General features: G+C 36.0%; 1 protein-coding gene across 1 annotated transcript; it reads right to left on the bottom strand.

Moving 5' to 3' along the window:
- Window positions 1–986: 986 nt before the first annotated feature.
- LOC114725904 (putative GPI-anchor transamidase) lies at window positions 987–19,052 on the bottom strand. Its single transcript, XM_028912469.1, has 12 exons — window positions 18,821–19,052; window positions 16,156–16,399; window positions 15,606–15,884; window positions 9,578–9,619; window positions 9,354–9,498; window positions 7,687–7,916; window positions 6,350–6,407; window positions 4,265–4,342; window positions 3,117–3,205; window positions 2,413–2,494; window positions 1,664–1,858; window positions 987–1,584 (listed from the first exon to the last, which is right to left on the bottom strand). Exons 3-12 carry the CDS (start codon window positions 15,770–15,772, stop codon window positions 1,441–1,443), a joined length of 1,230 nt encoding a protein of 409 aa, XP_028768302.1. The 5' UTR covers window positions 15,773–15,884; window positions 16,156–16,399; window positions 18,821–19,052; the 3' UTR covers window positions 987–1,440.
- Between the last annotated feature and the right edge of the window lie 1,012 nt (window positions 19,053–20,064).

The raw sequence follows: 20,064 nt of genomic DNA, 5'->3' as shown, positions 1-20,064 counted from the left end.
ATTTGGAAGAAGAAAAAAACCCTCATGCTTCCTCATTCTACCATTGCCGTCTTTTTTCCCTCCAATCCTTTTAACCCATCGCCGCTTTTCTTTTCCTCCTCCACCTACTTCTCTCTTCTTTCTCTCCTCTCTCACATCACCATTACCATCTCTTCCTCCGCCACTACTAAGCCACTCCTAATGTTGACCAGGCGGCAGCAATGACGACCAGTCAGTGGCTCTTATGGCTTCACCGCGCACATCAACCTCTCATCATTTCATTATCACCTCTTCTCTCCATGTCTGTGACTTTGCTTCCCTCTGCTCATTGCTCTCCATCATTTCTCTACCTTGCCAGTCTCATACTCACTCAATTCGAATCAATGCAATTGTGCCTATATCTAAGGTGGTTGTGGTTTTTGCTATGAAATTTTTTGGTCTTCTTTCATCCTCCTTTATCTTCCTCAATCTATCAGCTACATTTTGACAAATTGTTATGCCCTGATGAAAGTTGACTAGTTGATTTGGTTACTTGGTTCCTCATAACCTATTTAACCCCCTATTTATTCTTAGCCTATTTACAACGAACTTAAACAGATTCATCACAAGTCCCATGTAATTTTAAACAGGCCGGTTACAAATTAGGACACAAGCTGCCCAACCTACCTATTGCTCTACCCTAAGCAGCACAGGTTTTGGCCTGGTCATAATTAATCTAGAATAATTTGATTTTAAAGGAATGATATTGATATTGATATTGATTTTCTTTTTCTTTTTGAACTTATAATGTACTCTTTTCCAAAAGCAATTTCAAAAAGCAAAATTGTGTTAAAATTATTTCTGTAAAAAGCCAAATTTGCCCCCGTATCATATTACACGTTTAAAGTTCACCGAAGCGAACCAATGATTTGAGGACAAGATAAAGACGGTGTTAGAAAAACAAATTGAGGCTTCTGAAAAAAAAAAATTTTGGGGGGGGGGGGGAGTAATTAAAATTCATACTAAAATTTACTTCACATCAAGAAATTTTCACTAGAAAATGTACGATCATAGAAGTTTACCTGCTCCCACCGTGAACATCAAATTTTACAATGAAAAACAGACAAAACCAACATGGCTGTTCTAGCTTCTTATCGGGGCCCAAGGGAATAATAGTTTGAAACTCTAAGTGCTTCAAGTGAATCTTCTGATCATATGTCCATTGAATTCCATTTCAATTAAAAACAGATACAAAAAACACCATTTGAACTATGCATAACCAGAACAACAGGGTCGCACCACAGCATGAACAGGGCGACAAAAAATGACAAACCAATAGGTTGAAACCATGAGGCAGCTTCCTCTGAATTCAACCCCAGTGTGAAACCATCGGTTATAAGCATTTTCCTAGAAAATCGCATACCCAGCAACCATAACATTAAAGGCATGCATAAGCAACTTCAAAATCGTTGTTCCAGCCCTTTAGCGTGATAGCCATGTGGAAACTACCAACAAAGGAAGCATTAAAAGAAGGGAGTGGCACACAAATGCATCAACGTTTTCAGGTGTGGTCGACTTGCTGAGAATAGAATTCCAGAGTTGTCCAAAGCTATGCCGTGAATTTTCCTGCACAGAAAATCCATTCTCTTGAAAAATGCTATGCATGAAATAATGTGCCAATCCTAATGGCGCATATGATAGTCACCTTAGTGCTTAAGTTACTACTAACTTGATCCTTGTTATTCATGTTTCTCAAAATTCTTCTGTCGCTCCCAGAGATTGGTTGATCTGTGCAAATTTTAATTTTGGCTTCTCCAACGTCTATACTCCTGTGGGAACTGTATGCTGAATCAGTATGTAATGTTTCCATTACAGAACCAAAGAAGTTGGTCACAGGTACCTAACAAGGAGAAACAAAATCATCCTTATAGAATTCTTCCCAATTAGACCTGATTAATGCTCATTTTCACCACATCAACGCAATAACTGGTACATAGAAGCATAAACACACAAAAACGTTATTGGCATGCAGATTTCTGTCACGTATAGTATTTTCTCGTCTATCTTGTTAAGAGATCTGTCTTGTAACCACAACGCATATCCTACGGAAGTATACAAGATTCTCATTGCTTTATTATTCTTTCAGGAAAATAGCTTATAAGACGATTTCAACAACTCCCTGAGTAGAGATAAATTAAAGAAATAAAATGTGTTAGGTGGAAACTATACACAGAATATTCACAGCCAATATTATTTGATGTTTTGCAGCCCATGATGCACCATGAGATGTAAACTAATGCCAGGTAGCAGCAATTTGCAGAGTAAACATCTGTTACTTATGTAGGTAATCCCTCAACAAATAATGTTACTCAATTCCTCAACATAGAAAATATTTCAATATATTTATTGAAAAAAAAGTTCATCTGCATTAAATTAAGAACAAAAAATTATTACCTCCTCCAAACTACGTTGATATAGGTCCATTCTATGATATGCGGTTGACATCAACAAATTTGGATTAAATGAATTGAAAAGGCTGCAAAACAAACACAAAATATGCCCGAATTAACAATATAACTACCAAAAGAATATGACGCTGGAATGCTCTACCTACTGCAACACAATTCTCTTGATATGCTCCTAAGCAACCCATACCAATTATCTGTACTAACATAATAGAGAAGGGGAGAGGCGGATTCACCAAGATCACAACATGAGAGTCGATCAACTTAATTAAACTTTTCTTTTCATTTGCACAGACCATAGAATTATAAACCATGAAAACAGAATTCAACTTTCCTGGAAAATCCATTTGGACATGTAAAACCCCACTAAAAATCAAATATTTGATTTGGACAACAGTAATCAATAGAACTAAATATCATGTCACAAATTGGAAGACCCAACTCAGTTTCATCTTCCAGTATTTGGAAGTTTGGATGATCCATGTAGCATAGAAATTGAAACTCATTGTTTTCCATATTGGTTTGATGGAAAAATCAAAATGATCCTCAGCTATGTTGATCTCTCAACAGATTTCTTTCATCAAAATTACAAGATCATTCAAGACCGGAAAGTTAAACAGAGGCTACAGAAACACTTCATAACAAGGAAAAGAAGTCATGTATTCGCACTCCCGAAAAACACTTATGGTCTACCTGCTCAAGGAGGCATTATCATACATATTTAGCCTCTCAAAGAAGGCTAGAGTATAATATGTGAAACGATCCACAACAGAAACACCAACCTGTATTAAATAAAACAGAAGTGAATTTTAGTTGTCCGGATCATAGACCAAATTCAAGAATCAAATGTTCACAGTTACGAACCATGTCAATAACATTGCAAGGATCAACGTTATTAAAAGTAGCCATATTCTAGCCATCATAGAACAAAATCCTCAACCAAGTAACTTCTATCCTTTTATCTTCCTCTAGACTCTTCTCTCCCACATATTGTTATCAGAACTGCCAAGTGAAGAGAAATTTGCCAACTGCTCAAGACCTCGAGTTTTTGCCATTGCCTACCGTTTGTTTGGTCTTATGATTGCCATTGTTTCTTGACTGCTAGCACAATGATCTTTTCTTTTTCTTTTTTTTTTCTTTTTTGTACACTCATTCACGCCCTCTATAGTCCGTTCAGTTTATTAGCTTTGCTAGATACTTACTCAGATGTTTTCTTAGCTCTTGCTAATAACATCAGAACATTTAAGTTTTGTTTTCCCACTTACGTCAATTGGTGCTTAGGCTGAATGTTGCTGTACATTTATACAATAAAGGACGAATTCATCTCAGAAGCTTATGATATGGTCATTAATCTGTTTAAAACTTTCTAAATGAATGTTTTCCAGATTTAAATTTTCCTTGCATTTAAGTGAAGACTCGTAATATTTTATTATAATTTCTAACACACCTTAGATGGAAGCATATTATGAGATTTAAGAGTAAAACAAGAACAAGCTCCTTGTGACTAGAACTAAAAATTTCAATCAAGAAAATGTATAACAGAAAAGATCAGATTCAGATCACGTGTTCATCGTGACTTGGATACCATTTCAAGTACCAATTCAACTCAGAAATCGGAGTTAAGGCCCATGAGTGATTTTAATATACTTAGTAAAGTAATGACACTGCTTGAAAATTGTGTGATCATGATTTTTTAAAAAATTCTTTTAATACAATTCCTCAAATTATTTGTTATTGGGGAGGATGCCACAGCAGTTTTGATGCCTATGTCTAGAATCTAAATGCCATTAACAACAGGAATGACTGCAGCAGATGGTTAATACTAGAAAATGGATACATACATCTGGGTCTAAGTGATGTGAATATGAATTCTCTCCTTTCATGCTGCTTCCCATAGCCAAAACACCTGGGGAATGAAGCTGCAAGGTTCAGAAAATGAACCAAGTCAACCTAGGGAAAAAAATTAGCAGAATAAATAAATGACAACTTTTTCTCAACGTGACAGAGAAAAGAATTAGAGGATTTCAGGCTTTGACATATCTATGCGGCATATTTCCCTTTTACCACCAGGACATTTAAATACATGCAAAGGATGTGCACCAAGCTAGCCCAGGACAATAGTAAACAGAGAGTTGAAACTTAAAAGTAAAAGCAAATAGAAATTTACTAGGTACAGCCATGTCCTTTGTTCTTCACAACATGACAGTCAAAATGGATCAAAATACGCTATAAGTAAGCCAGCACATCACATTTGGTTAGTTAGCAGGCAAAGGTTTGTGAGATGACAAAGACCTATAACCATCTAGTGTAGAATGCTTGTAAAACTCCACCCATCAACTTCCGTAATTTTGTCTCAGGAACTCTAAATAATTGAATTAAAGTAAAACTACACAAGCAATAAGCTAATATTTGAGAAGGAAAGTCATGTGCCTGAGTACTTTTACGAGATTGCACATGCAGGCAGGGTTAATATGGGTAGTACATGTGTTAAGAGAACTCGGCATAGAAATAAATACACCAATCAAGATGTGGTGTGATAATATGGCTGCACTCAAGATTGCAAACAATGCTGTCCAACATGACCGAACAAAATGTTGAAATTGACCGCCATTTCATCAAGGAAAAGATTGAAGCTAAAGTCATCGATCTAACCTAAATTCCCTCTGGAAGACAGATTGTGGATGTAATGACCAAACCACTGGTCAAGAACAAGTTTGACAAGTCGACTAGCAAGCTGGGAATAATTAACATCTATTCCCCAGCTTGAGGGAGAGTGTTGGAAATGGGCCATAGGGGGAGGCCCATTCACTCTTTAACCTAGAATCAAACACAGCCATGTACTCTGATTTTCTACCCGTTAGCTTAGGCACTAATTTAGGGATTACAGAATATATTTCTTTCTTTTTTTACTTCCTCATTAATTCTGGAGGATTTTCATGCGATATGCTAAATCACTCTTCTGCCTATATGTATCATTCAATCCTATGGAATAAAACACAGCTTTCTGTATACAAACTTCCACTTGCAACTAAGCTTTTTGGGGACAACACAAGGGCTGTCACATACAACCAAAAGGAATGCTCCTAGGCTGGTCATGTATGGCTAAGCAATGAGTTTTGCAAGTCAAGAACCTGCAAGAGTGTGAAACTCACGTTTGGCGTTGATGGGTCTCATGTTCAATGCTTCAATACAGGGTTGCTGGTACAAAATTGGTTCATGGATTATTCAAAATGCTTCTTGGCTCTAGTTTAGTACCATTTTCTATGTACTTGCCCTTGGGGACAAAGGTCTCTTGTAGAGAAGATATTGATAAGTTTAGGTAAGATTTTATTAGATTCATTAATTATAAGAATTTATTTGGATTTTAAATAAATTTAGATAGAATTTGGATATTATCATATTAGGAGGATTTAGATAGGATTTAATTATATCAGTAATAGTAATAGTAATGTTTGGATTAGATATTTAATTGAGATTAGAATTACCCATGACTTATAGATAGGGTAATCATCAATCTTATTCTCATATGCTTTGACCTTTTGAATTATACAGTATAATTCTAGTTTCTCTTTGTATTCACTCTGTTTTTCTCTCTTTCACCTTTCTTTCTACAATCACCCTATCACAATCAAATTAACAAATACTGAGTTTAAGCTTCCTAATATCCAAAGTTCTTTTACCAATGATTACAAATCCCATTGGAATAGACAAAGGCACCTATCGTAAAAACACAAGGCATGCAGTAATCTTATGTAAAAACAATCTAACAAGGCAACATCATGCAATTAATACTTCGATTGACTGATTGCCAACATCTCCTTTTAATTAAAGAATGAATAAGCTTCATATAATATTCTAAAAATCCATCTAACGAGAATTCATGTTTGATTTTTCTAAAAATCATATTCTGGAAAGCATTTTGAGACCTGTGAGAAGAGAGTTGAAGCTTGGCAAGTGTCCACCATTATCAATAGCTCCTTGAACCTAAGAGACAACATGCCAGCAAAAAGATGAGTTTTTTGCCCTATATAAAGAGGTCACAAGATGTCAATAACTACCAAATATGAAGTTAATCACAAAATATAGATTAAATCTTCATAGTTAGAAAAATGGTCTATTTCATAAAACATTTGCCAAGCAAAAACTTCATACAAAAAACTAAGCATTACTTTAGCATATGAAAACAGCCATACAAGAAAGCATGCAACTACAGCCCTTGATCCAAAACTTTATCAAATATCAAGTTCACAAATCAAACTTAAAAGTCACAACATTAATTTGCAAAAGATTTCTGATAAGACTCCAAATCAGCACATTAACATACCAGAGAAGAAATAAGGAGAATGGAGTAGTGGTTGAGTCAGTTTTTTCATCTTTGAAGGACAGCTGAATGAGTCTCATAAGTTTTATTTGTTTTATTAATGATTTATCAGCTGAGTAAGTGAACTTTAGGTTGTTAGGTCCACCGTCTCTTTCTGTTAGCTTAGCTCCAAGATACTAGGGATATTTGCTTATTTTTCATTCTCATTTAGTCATATTTTCTGCAATTATAAATGTGTTGCAGATTTTATGGCCAACATACCAGAGAAATAAAGTACTATTTGAATTAAGTGGAAATTCTCCATTGATTCGGCTATTGAGGGTGTGTAGATTGAGACTCTTACTTTACTCATTCTTAATAGAATTTATCCCCGGTTATTGAGATTTATCAAGTGAGATTCTGATAGGATCGACCTATTTAAAAATACCTATAAGAGGCGACAGAGGCAGAAGCAAGCAAAAGGCAACAGTCCTTTCTAAGCAACCAGGGAGTTGACTTCTAATTCCTACCTTTTTGGAGAAAGTAGCACACTCTAAATGTCTTTAGGTCTGTGTACTAGGTTGTTGTATTTTGGAGACTGTGCTGTTTACTTTTAAGTATTTTAGCCGTTGTAGCTTGGGGGAGGGAAGACGTTTTTTTTGCATGAGAGTATGGTGAGGAGAGAGCTGACCTCTCGAATGTCAGGACCATTGTATGAGCTGTGAGTGTGTGAACCATTTTGTAACTTCCTATCTCCCACTGAGTAGGAAGATTGCTATTGATTAATCCTATTCGAGTATTATTTCACTATCAGGAGCCCATGCACTGTTTCATTATCTGATTTATTACTGTTCCTACTGTCAGTTCCTATCAGATTCTCACTTGAAAGTTCCAGAAGAGATTCACTGTAATTATTCCCTCTTCATCTTAGAAAATCAAATCAGGATGCTAACAACTTCATACCTACGCTTCTCTTTCATTTGCTTTACAGCATCAGCTAAATCATGACTCTGGAGCTCTTCAGAGTCCTGAAATTTCAAAAATTCATCACCTCCATGCCCAGTCATATACAAAAGTACATGACTCCCTTCATCACTTAGAAGACGCTTAGACCTTGGAACAGCAGCCTCATGACGACCCGTCAAAACTCGTAAAAAGTTTTCCACTGTCACTTCATAGCCACGATAATCTACCTGCAAGTTAAGAAGCAAAATGTTCATCCTCTAAAAGACATTGCGTATAGCCCCAAAACAGGTTGAAAGCGATGAATATCTCTTTAGCATCATCTCAGATGGAAGTCTACATATACACAAGTGTTCAACTGAAAAAAGTGAGAGAATGTGACTAGACAAAGAGGTTTATTGGGTTACCACAGCACGTCTTTTATTAAGCGGGTGCCTGGTAACCCCAGAAAGCAAAAATGTTTTCACACAAATCGAAACAAAACTCCCTTACATATTTACTTAGTATACCGTAAAATCAATTTTAAAATCATGATTTAGTTTCCATCCAAATATCCCCAAGTCTCTTTTAAGAAATTATAAGATTTAATATTGATATCAGCTTAAAGCCAATCAGAGAGAGATGGAAAATTTACATATCAGAGAAATGTGTTATGGCTAACAGACTTCAGTAGCAAGAATACCTAAAGTCAACCATGGTATTTGATATGTAAATATAATAGAAAGGAGGAAGTTAGTTAGCATTTGTTACCAAGTCCGTAGGCCTATAAATAAGGGGCCTGGGTAATCAGACTGGCGAATGGCCAAAGTGAATAGAATAAGTTCTCCCTCCTCTCTCTCTCTCTCTCTCTCTCTCATTTTCTTCCCAGACTTCTTCTTCCCCTCTCTCCTCTAATTTCTCTACAATACCTTAAAACTATTTATGCAAGATTCAGGGCAGAATGGCAAACTCAGCTATATACCAGACACAAGCTTGAATCATCATACAAAAGAAGCCTCCCAGTAATATTAATACTCAGCAAAATTATTTATTAATTGATTTGCATAGTGAAAGGAAGCGCGTAAGTAAACTTAAAATATTATTACGTGTTTCCCCTTTTTGTGCCCAAATTAGTAAGCAAAGCTTCAAATTTGTCATGTAGTTTCTACGAACATAGCTAGTAAATCAAAGAAAAGAGTAGCCTCTGCTTAAGCTATGTATTAGTAGGATTAATACTAAAAAGTAGTGAGATGCATAGGCCACAAAAGGCCTTGACCTCGGATGTTTGCATTATGAGCAACAAGAGCTCAGAATTTCTCAATAACCTCTTTCTAGACAGCGAGAAGGCTACACATTAGAAGGAAAAGTTGTTTGGGATGGTTATGAGCATTGAATTTCCTTCACTACTTTCTTTGCTGTTAGATTAGTTCCTTCTCCTTAATCTTTGTACTCTTCTATCTCATTATATTGTTCTTGTGTGCATATGCGTTCGTATCTCTACATATATGTGGATATATATTCCTACTTTTCATTACTTATATGCGGAAGTTTAAAATCCACAACCAAAACTGGCTCACGAGTTTATGGTTTGTTAATATAATTTAGACTCATATCAAGACAATTCCAAAGCCAACACAAAGAATATTATCTAGTGAACAAGGAAAATGAAAGGCATAAAGAAAACTCACCTCCACATTGTCCCCATACAAATTAAGCTTATGATTTTCATTATTGAAAACCTGGGCAGGGTATTTGTTTCTAGCATTACATGCCATGTCATCTGCCAGCATGAGTATTATCCTCTCGTCAGGAATTCCTAACCGCTTAACTGTCCTGATTAACAAGGAAATTATAATGACAACAGGTAATTACAAAGTATAATTGGAGCAAATAAAGTTAAATTGGATATTACCTATATAAGGAAAGTGTATTGGCCATGTGTCGATAATTAAACCTAAATAAGGGAAGCAACGAATTAAATATGTTAACCAAGTCATGAAACTAAGACTTTGTGATAGCTATAAAACGTCTTTTATAAGACTTAGTAACATGTTTAGACAGCATTGTTGATGCTTAATCTTTTTTTTTTTTTTTTTGGCCAAATTGTTGATACTTAGGGCCTGTTTGGGTAGCACCCCAAACCATGGTTTGGGGAAAATGCTACCCAAACAGGCCCCAAAATATTGTAAACCTTGGTTTCAGGTGAAACCATGGTTTCACCCGGTGAAACCATGGTTTCACCAGAAGCTGGAAATTGTCGCTTGTGGGAAAAAATCGGGCACGCCTACTGGTGATTCCAAAAACACCCCAGAGTTCTCGAGCTGGCCGACACTTTGAATTCGACATCCTTCTCTTCTCTTCGCTGGCCGACACTCTTCTCTTCAGCTCGACCAGCTCCTCCGCTCGACACACTGTGCTTGCTCCTCAGCTCGACCATTGCTCTCAGCTCAAGGTCGACCCTCAGCAACGGCTCCGGTAGGCAATTTCCCAGATCCCTCTCTTCTTCGCTGGCCGACACTCCTCCTCTTCGCCGAACGATCGGACTCAGCTCGAAGCTCGACCCTTCGGCCCTTATCATCAGCTCGTCTCTTCGCCGCTTCATCATCGGGTCGCGTCTTCGGCCGTGCTTCATCGCCAGCTCGAGTGTTCGCCGTCGCTGCTCTGAAACTCGACACCGGTGAGATCGTCCTGGCCTCGCGAAAACAGGGGTGGTCGTGCATTACTCGGCTCGCCAAAACCAAAGGAAGCTCCGATCCATCCATCCTCTGTCTCCAATCTTCGTTCTTCAGTTCGGCCGGTGAGCTCTCTCTGGTGATTGCCCAAAATTCTGTTCGTATTTCCTCCATTCATTGATCTATCAGCTTCTTGCTTATGATTCTGGTTCGGTGGTTCTGATTCGGTCCCTCCTCTATTTTCGGTCTGTCATCCGGAAGTGATATGAATTTTTTTTCAACCGTGGCTATTAGTTTTTTGATTGTGGTATGTTGAATTGGAATGATTTGGCTGTATATCCTCTTCAATTGCAAGCTTCCTCTCGGTTCTATTTTTCAACCGTGGCCTTCGATTTCAGCTTTGTATGCCTAGTGGATCCAAGCGATGTATAATTGTTGTCTGGATATTCCTTGGTCTTCCTGTGCGTCATTCGGCAGATTTTGATCAATGGTTATTGCCGAAGATCTTGTTCGTTTTTGCCATGGATTGTTTCGGGGTTTATGGTGTTTTTGGATTTCTTTAATTGAGCTTCATGTGCTGGGGATTATAAATGGTATGTTCGTTTGGTAAATTGGTTCTGATTTTATGAAACAAAGAGGGAACAAATTATGGTAATCAATGTCTGGTTCTGGAGGCAGGGGACGTATATGGATGAGAAAGTCTGGCAATTGTTATATAAATTCAATGCAATTTGTTTTTCCTGCTGTAGTCCAGATTTCCCCCGGAGAAGAAGCTGTGAAGTCGAGACTTTGGTTTTTTTTTTTTTGCCGTGGATAGTACTTGTGATAATGAACATTATTTGTTAAGAGTTGATCTGATTTGGGATGAGATAAGAATTGTATTGTTCTGTATTGTTGTATTAAGGATTTTGATAAATTTATGGCCAACTTTTGAGAGTGAGGAAAAATGAAATCACAACTGAAATCCATGTATATATATTGAAGGAAGTGATTTGTATTTTGGTCAGAGGTTTATGTTGGTAGTTTTTTTTATTTTCGGTTGACAAATCTGATAAGGATATAATTTTTAAAAAATATTATGAAAGGCTTGTGCAACATGTTATTTTGTAAAAACAATAATGTGCTTTATAATGTTATTTAATTAACATGTTATTTTGGACGTTTTAAAATTTTTAGTATTTTGAAGTAAAAACAAATAATGAAGTTTAGAAAGGAGGGGGTGTATTTTTTCCAACCATGTAAAATTAGAAATTTTTTGTGTTTGTTAATTTTTGTCACACTTGGTTTGGTAGGAAGGAATTGAGATTTAAAATGTGATCAACTTTTTCACCTATTACAGTAGACAATATGATTTTTGTTATTTCAATTGATTTTGAGTTGATTAACCTGGGATGACTGAAGAGTTATAATTGTGCTATAGCATAATGCGTAAGAATACGGTGAAAGCTTCCTGGGACCTACGAACCACAAAAGTGTTTATTGACCTCTGCATTGAACTTGTGCAACAAGGGGAAAGAAAAGGTACTAGCTTAACAAAGAAAGCTTGGGATATTCTTGGTGATAACTTTACTGCCAAAACTGGAAGAGTGTATGAAAAAGGTCAATTTAAGAATAAATATGATTCCCTACGAAAGGAGTGGCAGACATGGGATAGGCTGCTTCGTGAGACAGGATTGGGATGGGATACTGAAAGGAATACTGTCAGTGCAACTGATGATTGGTGGGAGAGAAAAATAAGGGTAATTATTGAACCTTTTGATCTTACATTTTCTCTACTTGTTAATGCTTTGTGTATATTTACTGTTTTTGGAATATTTTATGATATTATTGGTGTCTAATGTGCAGGAAGTTCCAAACTACGAAAAATTCAGAGAAAGAGGACTTCAATTTAGGGATGAATTGACGCAACTATTTGGAAGTGTGGCTGCAACTGGACCACAAGCATGGGCACCTTCTTCCATGACACTTCCAAGTGAAGGAACACCGAATGAAGATTTGGAAGAAGGGTCCGGAGATAGTGATGAAATTTTAGGTGCACCAACTGGTATAAGTGGGGAATTTAACACAGTGAACTTCAATGATAATAGTGGAGGTAGTGGAGGCAACACTGAATTGAGGCAGGATACCAGTGGTGGGGGTACAAGCAGAGGTAGGAGTCGACCTAGTAGCTCACTGGGGGTCAGAAGGAAGAGTGAAGTCAAGAAGAAACGCACATCTCCCTCTATGAAAATAGCGGATGCAATTAGCAAGATTGCTGAAACAAATACTTCTGAGGCCGAGCGTGGAAATGAGGTCATTTCACGAGCAGAAGCTAGAAGGTTGGAAGAAGAAGCGCGTGCTTATGAGGTTTCAATTAGGGGAGTCCTGTCTCACCTGAAAACAGTTCCTGAAGTTGTCAGTGATCCTGATTTCTTTAGACGGTGCACACAACTCCTTATGGAACGGCAGGATGCACGAGAAATGTATGCAGCTCTGAAGGATCAGAAGGAACAGCTTCTACTCATTTTAGAGCATTTTACTAGGGATTTATGACTTGTTTATTATATTAGACAGTTCCATATGTGTATGTTTTATGTGACCAGTGGATTGTTATATGAATCAGACAACTCTGTAACTTTTATAAATGTTTCGTAATTTCTACGTAGGAATTCTAAACTTTATGTGTATGTGCACAGGATAAAACGAATATGGATGATGAAATTAAACATGTGGAAGAGCATGCTAAGGGACGGAAAAAAAGAGTTAACAAAGTTGCAGCATTGGTTGGTGCATACGCTACTTTGAACTTGTGTAAGGAGCCTCAGCATACAAGTGCTTATACAGGCTGCATATGGGTAAGGGATGTTTTAGATGGCAACTCCAGTCGTTGTTATAACATGTTTAGGATGGAACGGGATGTGTTCTTAAGTCTGGTGGAACAATTGCAACAACATGGTCTAAAAGAAACTAAAAATATAGGGATACATGAATCAGTTGCAATGTTTTTACATACCGTTGGGCATGCACTTAGTAGCAGAATGCAGCAAGAAAGATTTCAACATTCAGGGGAGACAATTAGCAGACATTTTCATAATGTCCTAATGGCATGCTGTAGACTTGCCATGTCTAATATCAAACCAAAAGATCCAACATTCCGGCATGTTCATACAAAAATTCGGTTTGGTAAATACTGGCCTTTTTTTAAACATGCTATTGGAGCAATTGATGGCACACATGTTTCCTGCGTTGTCAGTGCAACAGATCAAACTAAATTTATCTCTAGGAAAGGAACAGTGTCACAAAATGTCATGGCGGTTTGTGATTGGGACATGTGTTTTACTTTTGTCTTGGCCGGATGGGAAGGTAGCGCACATGATGCTCGGATATTTGATCATGCCCTCACAACTCCTTCAATGAACTTTCCCCATCCACCTGAAGGTATTTTTTTATTTCCTATTTTTTTTATATTTAGCTTAACAATAGAAACATAATTTACAATAATTTCATTTTTTATATAGGAAAATATTATTTGGTGGATGCTGGATACCCAACACCGAATGGATATCTCGGCCCATACAGACGGGAGCGTTACCATTTGCCTGATTTTCGAAGGACATCTGGGTTTGAAAATGACAATGAAATCTTTAATTATTTCCATTCAAGTTTAAGAAGTACAATTGAAAGAACTTTCGGAGTTTGGAAAAAAAAGTTCGCAATCTTACAAAACATGCCATCTTATGATTTTGAAACACAAGTTAAAATCGTTTGTGCAACGATGGCTATACATAATTTTATTAGAATGACATCTATTACTGATCCTGGATTCGTTCAGTTGGAAGAAGAAGGTACTTATGCAGAAGATGATGATGATGGGGTTAGATTTTCACGTATACATTCATCAATTCAATCTTCATCTTACATGGCTCAGGTTCGTGACAGCATAAGAGACGAACTTGTTAATTCAATACGAGGATAGTAGTCATGTCTTATTTATTTCCTTTTATCATAGATTGTAATATGTAGTTAAAAACAAAACCTATTACAAATGCTTTGTATCGATGCATCATCTTAATGATTATGACACTTCTTTATTTATATTTCTCTTATTAATATTATGCCTTATATTCTCAAGCTAATTATTACTTACTTGAATAATTAATAAATTATTTTAAGACGTGTTTATTCTATTTTGCAACAAAATAATTCATCTTCTCTAAAAATATTTTTCACTCTTATATTTTATGAATATATATGTGTGGTGACAATTAATTAATTAATTGTATTAAACATCAGAGGTTATTATACATGTAGTTATGAAAAAATGTTATGGGATTTCACGTTTACAATCTTTAAACAAAATTAATATTTTTCTGTTCTAAAAAAAATCATTTTTCTATAAACATTTAATATTATGTTTTATAAATATATGTACACATATTAATTATGTATTAATTATATTATCTTATATATTATTAATTATGTTAGTACAAATTATTTCATTAACAATTTTATTTCTTCAAATCAAAATAAATCATAAAATCTATCCCTTATATAATTATCATATTAACTTATACCCTTTTTGGTCATTTCCACATGTCAAAAGCACTTCTGGTAATAACTATCCAAACACTCTCACTTCTCAGAATCACTTTTTCTCAGAATCTATTCTCCACAGAATCTATTCTCCACAGAATCTATTCTCCAGAATCACTTTTCCAAACCACGGTTTGAAGTCATCCAAACACACCCTTAGTCTAAAAAGCAATTTCAAGGATGCACACACTAGACCAATAAATTTTGCTCTAAATCAAAATACAGGTGGCTGAAAATGTTTATGTCCTCAGGAATAAAAAGGAAGTCGGTATTAAAGCTCACTAGACATGTTGTAGAGATGAGATACAGCCAAAAAGGGATGGTGCGTTCTAACACGTGATTGCTTTTTTAGTGATAATGATAGTAAACTGGATTCGAACAATATTTAAATTAATTTAATAATTAATTTATGTTATAGTAAGCTGTTAGTTGAAATAAAATCGAATGAACAAAACAATCATGAATGACAACATAAATGATTGAGTTGGAGTAAATGAGTTGGAAAACAATGTCCGAAACCAGGTCAGTTCGAGTAAGCATCATATTTTCATGTTGCCAAAGGTGGTATAAACAATCCAAAGGAACCACGAAAAGAAAACACTGGTATGATTCTTTAAGAGGGTTTTATTACTCACAAAAAGAGGATATAGCTATAATTTTGTTATGTTATAAATTAAAAATGGAAGCTGCACTTACCAGAATCGTGATGTGCAGACTAAAACAGCCCAATCATTCGTATGCAATGTGGATTCAGATGAAGATGACAAATGTGCCACAGAGTTGCCGATGTTTCCAAGACATAACAGTAATAACATTAGCACTCCAATTGGTAACCTTAGCAAACTAAAGATCAGGAACCTCATGCTTCTATATAACGATTCTCACACCTAGTGTGTCAAATCTATTGTTCTTCAAAAAGTAGATATATTACTCAGGCACCTCTTTTCTTCAGATATCAAAGAAACGTTTCAGTAACTGCCAAAAAAAAAAAAAAAGAGCGATCAAACAGGGAATATTGAATTGCAAGACTAGCTAGAATCAAGAGAGAAATAATTGAATACTCCATAACAAAATCATAGCCTCAAAACTTGTTATTGTGCAAGAGTTTACAGACTTGCTAGCATTCATATCAGCAAACAGATGCTATTTACAATCCTTCAGTCAAACTACGAATGACATAATTCCCCCAGGGGATCCATAAAAAACCAATATGGAGAAGTATTGAGGGGGATTTATAGAAACTAACCAGGAAGCTTTGAATGGGGACCCAGTTCCACAAAATGCTTTCACAGCAGGAGGCAGATATCATTTGAAAGAAAAATGCAGACCGGATGTGGCAAGCTAGAAGTTGGTGATGGAGATTAGAGGGCAACAAGATACAGATCTGATGATGATCTTATCCAGCCAGATCTGATGATTTCTTCCCAATTTCTGCCAGATCTTCTTCCCTCAATTACATGAAAACTAAGTTCACAATTTTCTCTCCATTTCTAAAACAAAAAAATTTTCTTTTCGTGGGAAGCATTCCACCAAAATAAAACAAAGCATGAGCATTTGATTTGCAGACAAAATAAAAATTGAAAGACATGGCATATGACAAGCCAGAAAGAATGAACATTAATCAGTTCCAGACATTCCCATGTCTAGAATCTTTAGAAAAAGGAGGGAAAACAAAATAGATTACTCAGAAAACAAGAAAAAAATCATCATGATCACAGAGAATGGTAATCAACTTATTCACTGGATTAGCAAAATGCATTTTATATGAAAATTCAAATAGATAAAATCAAGATCATTGGAAAAATTAACCAGCACCTGTGAGATTGCTCGGCTTTGTGCTCAGGCTATGGTTCCTGGTCTTTTTAATAGCATTAAGGTCTTTTAATTAAAAGAAAATACTTTAATTAAAAATTGTGTCTCATTTACAAGACATATCAATCACACTTTTAAACACCACCCATACATATAACTTTTAAATTTCTCCTCTTCGTTTGTCTTTGTAGTTTCCCACTCCATTTGTTCTTGCTTCATTTTGATCTGCTAGTACACCTAAACAATTGAAATTCTAAACATCTCTTACTTGAGAAAATCAGCTTGAAGGGTAGCAGATAGTGTAATGGGCGACGAAGATCTGGGAATCTTAGTGGACCCAATTAGATCATTTGAATGTTTGAAGTCCTGGGCTGCTGTTCCTATCTCAGCTACAATTGCTAGGGTCTTTGATTACTGTATTTTGCAATATTATTTGTTTGAATGTGGCTAGGATTATATTATATAACAGGTTATAATTATTATATTTAATGTTATAATAGTTCTTCGATTCCTATCTTAGCCACTTGATTTATTATTAATGAATTTCAATGTATGGACTCTCTGAGACAATTTTATCTTGTTTTTAGTATGAAGTTATATGTATGGGTGGTGTTTTAAGGTCAGATTACACTTGTGGCATATATAGCATTCAAGTTGAAGAACAAGAAATGGAACTATGACATAAATCTGGTGACTTGGGTAGCTGGTTTGCCCTTTGAAGAAGTTGTCTAAAATAAGCAATGCTCATATAGATTCAATACTAGATGTTTCTAACTTTATTTGACTCATTTATAAGTTTTTCTGTTCTGTTCTCTTTTAAAGATGGGTACATTATTTAGTTGCTGTTGTATGGATTAGGTTGGATTTGTTGTCCATGTAATGTGTCAATGGTTTTACATCTCTCACTAGGGGATTGTTAGTTGCTGATTTAGGTCTCATATGGTATCTAGAAGTAATAGAAACATATTGCACAAGTACAACTTTGTTTTTCACATGTATAAGTGTTTCCTCAATCAAGTTTAAGCGTCATAACATCGTCAATGAAAAATGAAAGGACGTGCTCAAGAGAAGATCCTACCATGCTTTCAATCTTCTACATAAATTTAGAACCAACTTAAAATCAAATTACTTAGGCCAAGTATTTTATTCATAAGTTAACATGCCAAAATGGCCCCCACACTATCAGATTACTAAGACCACAAAACTATGGGTTTTCCTTTTAAATAATAACTATGGACTAAAAATTCAGAGAAGTAGCCTCACAAATTATTAAACTTTTTATCACATCACAGTAATGAATAACTCGTTCACTGAAACAAACCCCTTTCGATTAGCATCAGAAAAATAACAACAATCATAACATGGGGCAATGGATCAATTCCTACCTCCAAATATTTTATAGTGCAGTGATGAATAAATCCAGATGAGCAATTGTAAAATCTATAAGTAACAAATTCTCTTGACCAAAAAAAAAAAAGGTAACAAATTCTCTTGCCAAAAAAAAGGTAACATTCGCTCTCAGTCACTATCTTATTCTCTTTACTGTTCTCATTCCAGTAACACGACACTTAATCCTGGTTCATCCTCAATCACCCAAGAAACCATCACTGCCTTCCCCATATAATCACCTTGTGTTATATGAACCTTAACCAAGGAAATCCATACATCGATAAAAATGGCGAGGAATGAGGCCAAAGGCTAGAGAACTGAATTTTAAATAATTTTATACAGATTTTACGGAACTTGTTGAGGAGCATTATAACCAGGTAGGATTGCGAATACATCGTTATCAAGTGGCATATATATCCACAGTATTCACAATCTTTCTCATTAATGAACTGGTTCTGCTACCATAACAAAGCACAGCTACACTCGAAAGAAAAACCGGAACCACAAAACAAGGGAATCTCTGAAGACCCATCTTCTCAAACTGCACATTAATCTCCCATGGTGACTCTAACGTCTCACTAATGATTGACTTAGAACCCCATTATATTAATCTCTGCGTAGCGTGTTTGAACACAATGTAATGCGAATTTGTTGTTGAATAAATCGGGGAATATTCAAAATCCTCTACCGAATTACAATGCAAAGATTACCTCTTGGGCTGGCATTTTTCTTGCAGTAGAAAATGGCTCTTGTTCCAGCTCTCACTGTTGAAGGTTGAAGAAGAAGAATAAGCCTCTCTTTCCTCTCAGATCTGGTCGAGTCGTCTCGTTCTGTTAATGGCGTTCTGTCGCTCTCACCCACGATGATGATAAAGACGACGAGGTCAGGAAATTTAGGAGGACTTTGAAATACAGAAGCGAATTGGGAAGAGGGAGAAAGGGAGAGGGATCCACCAGGAGAGATGGCTGTTGCGGTTACACGAGAGAAAATTGGGAAGGAAAGAAAACTAAAGAGGAAACTATGCAAGGAAAAAAAAATTGAACCAGACCGGTAAGTTAGTCCAGTCTGGGAGGCCAAAAAAACCAGTCTATAATTGAACCGTTCTCAAAACGGTTCAACTGGTAATAACCGGATTGTTTGATGGGTTACCTGGTTTTGAATATTTTATTTTTTTTATCCTTCAATCCATGGAAAACGAAGTCGTTTGGCATTGGAAAATTAAAAAAAAAAAAAAAAGACAATCCGGTCCAAATTGAATGAGCTTGGCCCCTGCTTCAGTTCAAGAAAAATCTTTGCCTTTCACTTCTCGTCGTTGCCACCCTTCCCCAAATCGAAAATCCCTAGCTGAATCAACCTCATTATGCCGAAGTTTTCTTCGCCATCGAAGGTCCCGGATCTTCATGTCACGTCGTCAAGGTTGAACGTTGAAGTAGCCGGTGATCGTGGTTCAAGCGCAAATCTACGTCGCAGCCGCAAGTGGTCGCCTCCCATCATCGTTACTTCTTCACAGTGGCAGAATCATTGTCAGAGCTGTAGGTGGTCGCTTATGTGCTCTTGCCTCTTGTTGTCTTATTAGTAATTTTCATTCAGTTAGGCTTAGATAGTTAAATCATAAATGTGCTATGCTCTTATGGTTTTTCAGTTCACTGGGCATGCTTTGTGCGTTCTTCTTCTATTTTTTTATTCATCTGAATTCTCAAGCTCAACACTAATAACTTGTAAAGTAGCTAGGCTTAGATAAAATGAGATTTATTTCCTTTTTCTAATGTAGAACAATATTGTGTATAATATAGATGTAAGATCCAGGAAAAAGTTAAAAAGAGTCATATTGATTGATTTCAATGATTTGTTTACCTGGAACATCATTTAACAATGAAGGTACTACAAATTCAACAACTTTTGAAAGGAATAATGAAAGTTTATATATATAATTAAGATTCTATTAGTATTCTTA

This window comes from Neltuma alba, unplaced genomic scaffold (assembly GCF_004799145.2).
Source record: "Neltuma alba isolate B1F8T4 unplaced genomic scaffold, ASM479914v2 tig00012299_pilon, whole genome shotgun sequence".
Lineage (NCBI taxonomy): Eukaryota > Viridiplantae > Streptophyta > Magnoliopsida > Fabales > Fabaceae > Neltuma > Neltuma alba.
Note: the sequence above shows the minus strand (reverse complement) of the source record. Positions and strands in the feature narration are given on the sequence as shown.